This window comes from Labeo rohita, chromosome 7, assembly GCF_022985175.1.
Source record: "Labeo rohita strain BAU-BD-2019 chromosome 7, IGBB_LRoh.1.0, whole genome shotgun sequence".
Lineage (NCBI taxonomy): Eukaryota > Metazoa > Chordata > Actinopteri > Cypriniformes > Cyprinidae > Labeo > Labeo rohita.
Window position 1 is genome coordinate 3,107,234 of NC_066875.1, and position 11,392 is coordinate 3,118,625.

Below are 11,392 nucleotides of genomic sequence, written 5' to 3' on the forward strand. Positions count from 1 at the left end.
TTTTATCAGCTGTTTGGACTCTCCTTCTGACGGCACCCATCGGATCCATTGGTGAGCAAGTGATGTAATGCTAATTTTCACCAAATCTGATGAAGAAACAAACTCATCTACATCTTGGATGGCCTGAGGATGTGTACGGTTTTAGCAAATTTAAATTTTTGGATGAATTATTCCAATAAAGGGGTCATCGGATGCCAATTTTCCACATGTTGATATGATTCTTTAGGGTCTTAATGAAAAGTCTATAACATACTTTGGTTAAAAATTCTCAATGGTTGTGTAAAACAACACCCTTTTTACCTTGTCAAAATGAGCTCTGCAAAAATCATCCCATTCTGAGGGATTGTTCCTTTAAATGCAAATGAATAAGGGGACATTATTTTTATAGATTAATTAAAAACCACGACATGGATTTTAATCATTATAGGGTAGATTTGTACATACACTGCCAACACACATTAATGTTCAAACAACATGTAAAAGTGAACTTTGCATCCGATGACCCCTTTAAGTCATGTAATCTTTTACAGTTGAGCTACTAAAATAATCTGATAATGTTATCAGCTAAGTTATTAGTTAAGTATTTTCAGCTGTAAATTGCAGTGTTTTTTATTGTTTGTGTCATTGTTCAGTATCATACATTTTGAGAGAATGTTTGCAGTGTTTCTCTCAGAATGCTTTATTTAGCTGGTGTGACAGTCAGAGTTACCTGCAATATATGTCATGCCAAGTTTTTGTCTTGTACTACTATGTACGGTACATTATTATTATTATTATTATTTTAATATACTGTAATTCCACAGTTTATCTAAAAGCCTTTTATTGTAGCAGTTGTTAGATTATTGGTATACTGGTAATATTACTGAGCTAATATATTTTTAAACACCTAATTTTAAAATACTGTATGTCAGTGACACCCAAATCTGGGCCGTGGTTCAAATGCAGCCCCTACAAGTTTACCAGTGTCGCCCACCACAATCTGGACTTTTTCTTGTTTTAGGAATGTTTAAACTGTGCAGATACAATAAAACTTACATTCACTTTAACAATACATTTAATTGGTTAACTAAGTCCAGAAGCAATTGCAATTCATTGAGTCATTTTTTAAACAAATCATTAGAACATGCAAGTAAGTGTATGTACATACAACAATGATGTTGGTAACTGTACATTTAAAAACAAACGAGGTATCATTGCTTAGTATATTTTTTATTGTATTATTTGGCACCTGGTTAAACAACATTGTAAAAGTCACCACAGTATGTGTATAAAAGAGCAAGGATCTCTGTAATTGTGACTTTATGCACATTAAAAAAAAAAAAAAACAGAATCTCTAAAATATTATCTCATCATTGTTTTGTGGTTTTAATTTGTTTTTCTTTCTGAGTCTTTTTCTTTTTACCCCTTTTTCTCTTATTTTGATGTGTCCTTGCTCCTGATTTAGTTACAGACATTAGCTTAGACTGAGTGGCCATCGTCTGTTGCACCAAAAGTAATTTTGTTTTAGATGACGCTGAAGGGGAGCGAGTGACACTTGCTTTTGGAGTCCTATGGGTGCTTTGAAGAATAGTTTCCATTTTGAACTTCTGAGTTATCACTTTCTTCTCTTTGGATGCCTTCCTTTGTGGAGCGAGCGACTGCACAGTTTCCTTCCTTCCTTTTTGATGTCCATTTGTTTGTAGTTTCTTTCTTTTTCCAATTTGGCTTCCCAACTTTTGACTTTTTTGAATTTGAAATGGCCTTTTTTTTAATTTTTCCCTTTTTGCATAGTCCACTGGAATGCAGGTTTTTCGGTCCTTTGTCAGTTGAATTTGTTTTGATTTAGAGGTTCTTCGTTTGCCGCTGTGTGACAGTCTGATTGGCACCTCATTGCATGAAAGGTCAATGGTGCCGCTGTTCTCGTTAGTCAGACTGGTAGAATTATATGGTGTTGAATCTTTCAATACTGCGACAGGTGCAGTCTGGACCATTGTGCACCTGCAGGAAGAGAATGAAGAACTCAGTTACACCAGTACAAATGTAATTAGAGGCCAGCAGACAAAAAAACATATTGCTGTCATATTGCATTTTTGTAAAAAAAAATTAAATAAAGATAAAAAAAAATTCACTACAAAAAACCGAGTGAATAGAAAATGGATGGGGTAACAAGGCTAGGGTTTTCAACCATGGTTTAAAGATTGTTTTTTGCCTTTCTGCCAGACAGAACAGCCACTTCACACATTCAACTTGGTAAATACTATAAAATTGTCAGATGCTTCATCTGCTCTTCACACAAGCTACGCCAATGTTTTTCTTAAAGATTCTAGTCACACATCAGCACCAAAATACCAGTAGCCTATATGTGACGTCAATCATCTGAAATGACCTTTAAACAATGCACTGTTTTCTTCATCCACCCAGATGAGGAGAAGCGTCTTTTGACTTTTGGATGAGTTTCACTGTTTTTTTGACTTCTGAGTGACAAGCGTAAGGCCTCGACCACACAAAAACAAAATCGCAAGACATCACACAATAGCTGGATATTAATATAAACTGCAGAGCTGCAGTGCTGATGAATGGAAAAGAAAGCTAATTTTCAAGACGTGTTTTTAAATTCACTGTGCTCATGAATGAGATGCTGGAAAAACTGCAAGATGCAAGCACAGCATCAAACACATTTATCTAGCACCTATTTATATAGAAAAACTATTTAAAGCTGCACAGTGGAATATGGAGGGCAGTGGATTTTTGAAAACATGTTTTTTAAAAACATGTCACTGATGTGCAAGACTTTTTTCTCCTACATTTTAAATGATTATTTTGGCATCTTGAAGGAGAAGTCCACTTCCAGAACAAAAATTTACAGATAATGTACTCACCCCCTTGTCATCCAAGATGTTCATGTCTTTCTTCTTCAGTCGTAAAGAAATTATGTTTTTTGAGGAAAACATTGCAGTTTTTTTCTTCATATAATGGACTGATATGGTGCCCTGAATTTTAACTTCTGAAATGCAGTTTAGATGCGGCTTCAAACGATCCCAAAAGCGGTTGTAAACGATCCCAGACGAGAAAGAAGGGTCTTATCTAGCGAAACAACCGGTTATTTTCATAAAAATTAAACAATTTAAATACCTTTTAATCTCAGTATTTCTCTCCGTGAACTCTGTGTATTCTGGCTCAAGACAGTTAGGGTATGTTGAAAAACTCCATATTTTTTCCCTCAACTTCAAAAATCTTTTCAAAATGGTCCTACATCGCTGCAGAAGTATCGACCCAGTCTTTGCAAAGTGAACATGCAAAGAAGATCAAACACCCTTAACAAAAAAGGTAAAACAGTGATACTGGACAATTGTGAAGTTGAGGGAGAACATGAGATGGGAGTTTTTCAACATATCCCTAACTGTCATGAACCGGAAAAAAAGAGTTCAGGGAGAGTAAGACAAGATGAGCATTTGAGATTAAAAAGTATATAAATTGTATTATGGAATTATGTATTATTATGTATTATTTTTATGGAAAATAACTGATCGTTTTGCTAGATAAGACCCTTCTTCCCTGGCTGGGATCGTTTACAACCGCATTTGGGATCGTTTGAAGCCGCATTTAATAACAAACAATGTTCTAATGATTTAGGGAGAGACACTTTTACTAGTTGCCTTAGTGACTTTGTTTTCATGATCAGACTGATTATTTGATTGTTATTTATTGTTAGTAGATTCTTATAAAAACTATTTTAGCTGTGCAGGATGTTGTTTTTCTTTTACAAAGTACTACTGCTGTCCACATGGAGATGCATAACTATTCCAAAAAAGTTTTGTCTAGACTTGGGATACAAAAACTGGGATACAGAAACTGGACCTCTTGTAATTTTACTTGAACACCCATAAATTCATAGTTTTCGAGGCCCGGATGATCATACATTTTCAGCGGTCACAAAGTAAGTTCAAATTTAAAATGTAGTACTTACTCAGTATGCGATTTTGGACACACTGAGAGTAACTGTGTCATGTACAATGTCAAATGTATTATGTAAATGCTTTGTTCACACATACTGTAATATCCAAACACTCATTTACAGGTAATTTTTTAACTTCTCATCCCACAAAATTTATTTATTTATTTTACAGAATTTATTTATCAGTATTTCTCAAAATTGACTTGTGTTCCTAATTCTTCATTTTCTCCTCAGTAATGTCTGATAAAATGCTGCAAAGCTCAAACAGGGCCTTAAGAAAGGTTTAACTTTTGTAAAAAAGCAGTTGTCTGTCAGATCTGTTCAAGTTCATAATTTCTTGGGAAATGTAACCTGAATGGTACTTTGACAGTGACTTTCTCCGCAGGACTCAACACGACTTGCTTGGGGTGAACCATACCCTTGACTTGACTTGTCTTGTTTTATTTTGTGCATTGCAACTTAAGACTTGACTCAAGGATTTATTTTCTTATGACTTGTGTATAGATAACTTACTCTCACCCCTGGCACAATGTTATTATAGAGAAGCACATCCTACCAGCAGCAATAAAATGCAAAACTATGATTATGAACGAATGTCCAAACAAATATAAGATGACAATGAATGTAGTAAAACTGTTACAGGATGCACAGTTAATACAGAAACTGGCACTGAGTGAGAACTGAACACTATTATGTAGTGGGCTTGATTCTGTAAATGTTGAAAGCACCTGCTTTATGACTATGAGCTTATTACTTTATAATGATGTCATGCAAATGATTCTATGGAAATACTGATGTCAATGTAGACCTTACATTATTACAAATTATGTGAATTATATCATATACAGTTGTGATGCGAATGGAAAAATCCTTGAAGCATAATTTCTGGAATGCATGATTTCATTTCTTGCACTCACATTCCAAACCAGTTGTACTGCGTGCATTGCCTCCTCTGGATCAGCTCAAAGCAGCGGAGCTTAAGGACGTTGAAAAAACTGTAGCCCACCATGTTGGAGATGGTGTCATTTCCATTGAGAAGGCATTGTTTAAATCTAAAAGAGACAAGACAGGAAGATACAAGGCAGAAATAAACACGATTTGCATCATAATGCCAAATATCTGTCCCTTTTGTGTCTCAATGGCAGCTAAACTTTCCATTGAGCACAATGCATTTCTATTCATGCATTCAGAACTTTTATGGAATCAAATCAATTACCACAATTGAAACAAGTGCATAGTTGCAAGTGAAAAAAAAAAGCTCATATATTGATTTCATTAAAGCTTTAAGTTGCAAACATTATTTTGCATAGTTCTGTTGACATAGTAATGTTGATCATTACCACAGCATTTCTAAAGCTGTAATAATGTAAATCTGGTAGAGAATTTCTAGTTCATGTGCTTTGCACTGGATAACTTGAATAAATGTTTATATTAATGTTATTTTATATGCTTTTTCTGGAAAAAATGATTGTTTAATGCTGTTATATTTTACATTTAACTCTTTAACTGTCTTTAACTGTCATTGAACATAGACATAAAAATGCAATCCAAAGTTAAATTTTTATAATTCGTGAACGAAAACATTTTAGAATATGAATTTGATGTACAGTTTCCATGGTAATGCAATGTCTGATTTTAAAATGGTTGTCAGAGGATGAATTTTGAGATTTTATGTTTTCAGTTGATATTTAATTTCTTAAGATGTCTATTGTGTGATAGGGAAAAAGGCAACGAAAAAAATATTTTTGTAAAAAAGGTCAGAACTCCTGTTATGTTGTAGATTTTTGAGGTGCACTCTTGCTATAAGTTAATCTATTACTTTTTTATATATAATTTGTAACACAAAAGAGTGGTAAAATATTTATTTAGGAGTCTTAGACCTTTCCAACGATATATAGTTTGTCATGATTAGATTAGGATTTATTTGTAATATGGTGAAGTAAACTTAGGCGTCCCACAGAGGGGACGGTGACAGTTAAAGGGTTAAATGAGTTTCTGTTATGTTTACGTTTAATGGAGTTTACATGCTAGATATGTTTTAGCTAAATAAGTGCTATGCTAATTTTGAAGTGAAAATGTATAATTGGAAAATTATTTGGAACAACTTAATTTAACACCTTTGTAGCATTGCACTTTGTGTGTAAAAATTAAGTTCCTTCAACTCAATAGTTTGTTGTTTGAATATAATTTGTCATAACTGATGCAAAGTGTTGCTTTTTTTGAGCCAGAACATTTGTCTTTAGAGTGTTCCACATCAAAAGAAAGGCCTTTATACATAAATGTCATTCTGTCCCACTGAAATGTGGGCAAAATATATTCTTGATTTCTTAAAACGTGTAGTAATGCACAGGGTGATTAAACAGAAAAGATGAGTTACGACAAAAGAATGAGTTATGACTTTAAAGAGTCTCCCCTGAGGACCTGAAAATGCCTCTCATCTGAGGAATGTGAAAGATGGTCCTCACCTGTCGTCACAGTCACAGTGGGAGAGCGTGAACAGAGTGGGATTGAACACACCAAAATTGACAGAGAACGAGCGTATGATGTGCTCACAGTGGTCGTGCTCTCTACAGCATCTGTCTGCATTCACAAACATACCTATATAAGAGAAGAACATCAATTGTAATAATAACAAATATCATTCATTCGCCATTTTCTTAATAAACAAACTGTTGAAATTGTAAGTGCAAAGCGCAGAGCAAATATTTTGCACAGAAACTTGACTGCCGTGTCTACCTTTATGGCACACTCTGTAATAATATTGATTTACGGGCACTGATTTAACTGTAATTTCAGGCTATGGTGCTGGACCTCCCACATCTTTTCCTGAACACTCCATACATTCATAGAATTTCAGTCGACCACGCCCACCCATACGCACACATGTTGACACGAAAACTGCAATTTGATTTATTGACCTCAGGAAAATTGTAGTGAATAAAGTCGGATATTGCTATTAATAAAGTTTGTAATTTCTGTCTTATCGTTCTCCTTGATTTTTATTTTCACGCTGATAACTTTCATCAGCATCAACAAAAAGATAAAATAGCTCTGTCAATACAAAATAAACGTTTTCGTTTACATATGTGTGTGTACAGTGTATATTTATGTATATAAAAGTCACACACACACACACACACACACACACACACACACATATATATAATAAAAATATGTTACCTATATATATTAAATATATGTATATATCATATTAATTATATGAATAAAAATATATACATGTAAATACATGTAAATATTTCCAAAATATATTATGCATGTGTGTGTATTTCTATATACATAATGAATATACACAGTACACACACATATATTATCTAAACAAAACATATTTTGGAAGCGATTAATTGCGATTAATCGTTTGACAGCACTAAAATAAAAATAAAACTTTAATTGTTTTCTGCATGTGCCAGCAACGTAGTTTTAGGCTACTATTTCAATAATATTTCAATATTTGATAAACTTTCAAACAGCTCAAATGATTAATTATTTTATATATTAGCCTACTTGTCTCTGCTGTATTTTTAACAAATGCTTCATCATAATTTTATCGAAAAAAAGTATATTAAAAAACGACCAGCATGGTTAATTTTGTACCAGCATGAACAACAAAATTACTTTACTAAATCAGTTTATACATATATGTTCAACTTTGAAAAATAATAGCCTTCACCAAATTATAACTGTGGGGTAAACTGACCAATGGCAGCTTACTGATGGATGCACACCTACCCAACTGTTCATAGTCATTGGCGCTGGTGCCGCGTCCGCACCAAAGTGTTCCCGGTAAAACCCATGCGCGTTTATGCCGACTTCTTGCTTTTGAATCCATCTGCTGGCCTTGCTTTAAAGTGAAATTGATATACGTGTTCATTTCACACAGACTGGCATCGTCCAGTAGTGCGCTCAAGTTGAAGTGCATTGGTAACTTATGGTTGTCCCATGCGCGCTTTTGCCTGCAGAGTGACCAATAACGCTGAACCAATGACCCGTCGCTACTCATGTAACAACCTTCAACGTGTTTCTCTGTTGTCCACTTGCTCCAGTAAAAGAGAGGAGATGCTGAAGTGTCCGGTGAGTGAATGAGAAAACTAACCTGTGAACTCCCGTGTTCAGATTTGATGAGGAGGCAAAATGGTGCCGGTTTCTGAATTGTTACCCCATTGCAACAGCGTACCACTACTAACACCGCAAGAAACAGACTTCCGATTCGTGTATGTTGGAGATGTAGTGGCATTGCTGCAGAGACGCGTATTTGGAAGCTGAAGAGTCCCGCTCTGTTTCCTAACTAAGATAATTTTTGATAATTGGCGCAGATGCACAACGCAAATTTAACCCATCAGTCTGTTTCAGTCCATGCACGAAGAAGGAGTTTGCTTCTTGAATGATTTGTCAAATGAAAATGAATGAGTATTTTTACCAGTTCTGTACGGTCTGTTCACAGATGTCGAAGTGAAATTTGGTTTAGCTGCATGTTAAAACTTGAAATGACAGGAGTCACATGACTCGAAATCAACCAAAGGATTTGCTGTCCAAAGACGCAATGAAAGTTAATCAAAAAAGTCCACTATACCACTAGCCGTACTAATTACTTCATACTAAGTATTGCATTATTACTAATTGCTTTCTAAGTTCACTATCAACCTCAACAACCTTTGTATTTATTATTCAAACTTAAGTATTTAAAGGGAGAAGTTTGCAATAAAAACATACATGTTAACATTAGATGTTAATGTTGATGTTAAATTCACTATTGTTTTATATACTGTTGTTTTAACAGTATCTAATGCAGTCTGAACAGTATTTAATGCAATTTAATGCAGAAAATTAGAGTGTTTCCTTACTTTACATTCTCACAGAAAAGTAATCAATCATCTAATTAATTAGTCATTAATTGCATTACACCCAAAACTGGTTGTTACATTGCAGTGCTGCACATGATTTTAGTCTAGACTGTAACCAAATTTGTTTTTGTTGCCAGGTCATATAAATGACTGTGAACTTTTTTTTACAGGTTACAGGTTGAGTTTTTGACAGGTTATTTCCAGAATACAGTATTTTGGTACAGCACAATGAAGTATGACTTCATTGCTTTGTGTTTTTTACAGTATAGAGTGATGATGTTTCTCTCACATCTGGCAGGCACTGTATGGCAAGTAGTATTATCATTTAAAGCTTTGGTTTGAGTATTTATAATTATTTTAGATAATCACTATTGAATTTAGATAAGTAACAATTCTAATCTGAATAAATTTGAGATATATATACACATATATTTAGACTAACTGTTCTCTCTACTGTAAAAATCAGGGGATTGTGGAAAATAAACACATCTGCAATAAAGCAAACTCTGCACCAAAAAGCATCAGTCCACATATACAAACCCTTACAGAGAAGAGGTATTGCTCAAAGGTTGCTTTTCCTAAGCTCAGAAGACTCTAATTTGACCATGAATAAGGTGTCAAATGTCAGCAAAGGAGTCAAAATTGAGAATGAAGTGAGAACCATGAGAAATTTCCTTATTGTCTTGCAGTAGTTTCTTTCAAATCATTTCATTGTTCAGAAGCTTTTGTCTTTGATTACATTGTTATGCATATCAGGAATATTATGCAATAGATTCAATTAATCTCAAAAAATGCTTAGCATTGTATATGCAGCACATTTTACAAACACTACAGAAGTGTTTACTAGACTGTAACCAAATGTGTTTTTGTTGCCAGGTCATATAAATGACTGCAAACTTTTTTTTTTACAGGTTACAGGTTGAGTTTTTGACAGGTTATTTCCAGAATACAGTATTTTGGTACAGCACAATGAAGTATGACTTCATTGCTTTGTGTTTTTTACAGTATAGAGTGATGCTGTTTCTCTCACATCTGGCAGGCACTGTATGGCAAGTAGTATTATCATTTAAAGCTTTGGTTTGAGTATTCATAATTATTTTAGATAGTCACTATTGAATTTAGATAAGTAACAATTCTAATCTGAATACATTTGAGATATATATAAATATATTTAGACTAACTGGTCTCTCAATTGTAAAAATCAGGGAATTGTGGAAAATACAATTCACAGATTTAGAGTCCATCCCTATCCTTGCCAAAGGTATTATGGTCGATAGATGATCGGATAGACCTCGCTACACTGTAAAAAATAAAAAACAATTTGTTGAGTCAGCTTAAAATAATTTGTTACCCTGCTGACTTAAAATTTTAAGTTCAGTCAACTAAAATAAGTTTAGTCAACTTTTAATGTTAAGTTGTACTAAGTAACAACTTAGATATTTGTGTTTGCTAAACTTAACAGATGGGTAAGTAACCCAGCTGCCTTAAAATTTTAAGTTGATTCAAATCAAATATCTAAGTTGTCACTTAGTATAATTTAACATTTCAAGTTGAATAAACTTCTTTTTAGTTGACTGAACTTAAAATTTGAAGGCAGCCAGGTTACAAATTATTTTAAGTTGACTCAACAAATTGTTTTTTACAGTGTATGATCATCCTAAGGAGAAGAATGAGGAAGTGATGATGTGTAGGCAGGTATTAGTAGACAAACACATTATTAATGTTATGAGTACTGGGTTCTTAAGAAAGAAAAGGACATAAAGGTATTGGTAGTTAGTTTCATTTTTGTGAGTCAAACACTACAGAAGTATTAGATAAGTGTATGAGAATACTTAATTATTTAACAACTATAACGCAAGTTTACCAGTGCTTCATGGTTGTTGCATAACCTTTTTCCTTTGTTTGTTTGACATGCAAAAATTTCTCTTGCAAACCCCATTTTGCTTGCATTTAAATATAGGTCATGTTTTCCTCTGATAAATCAGGAAAAATGTGCTTAATGATCAACATTATATAAGAAATGTTTGGGGTCACACTGAAACATTTGTAAAACATTAGAGAAGACAAATGTGAGAACAGAGTCTACATGGAGAAAAATCTGAGTACATTGTGATGTTGTTGAGATCTTTCCCGAAACTTTAGGAGACAAATGTAAGAGTATTTTTCTTCAAGAGAAAAATGTGATGAGCAGGAGATTCAATTTGATGACCATGTAACCAAACACAGAATGCTAACAATCTCTTGTATGGTGTTAATGTTCTTCAGTGCAGAAAGCATAAGAACAATTCATGTCATCGGAAGCATCCATGCAAAGACAAGAACACTCGAGAACAGCTTTTTCCCACAGGCCTTCATGCTTCTCAAACAATCTACTTGAAGAGCCTCCCCATCACTGTGCAAGATGCTGCAAGGAATGACTCATTGTTAGCAGACTTGCCAGAATTTTCCACTTGTCTATTTATATATATATATATATATATATATATATATATATATAACATATATAAAACTGACACAGTGTGAAGTACTGTACAGGTCTTGACTTGTTTTGATCAAGCTTGATCACTTGATTGTCCACCAAAGCTATGGAAAATTTATA

At 33.9% G+C, this 11,392-nt stretch overlaps 1 protein-coding gene across 1 annotated transcript; it reads right to left on the reverse strand.

Annotated features, from left to right (window-relative positions):
* Positions 1–1,349: 1,349 nt before the first annotated feature.
* On the reverse strand, positions 1,350–8,406 carry LOC127168400 (group 3 secretory phospholipase A2). Its single transcript, XM_051115249.1, has 4 exons — positions 7,682–8,406; positions 6,400–6,532; positions 4,852–4,986; positions 1,350–1,977 (listed from the first exon to the last, which is right to left on the reverse strand). Exons 1-4 carry the CDS (start codon positions 8,184–8,186, stop codon positions 1,350–1,352), a joined length of 1,401 nt encoding a protein of 466 aa, XP_050971206.1. The 5' UTR covers positions 8,187–8,406.
* Positions 8,407–11,392: the final 2,986 nt, after the last annotated feature.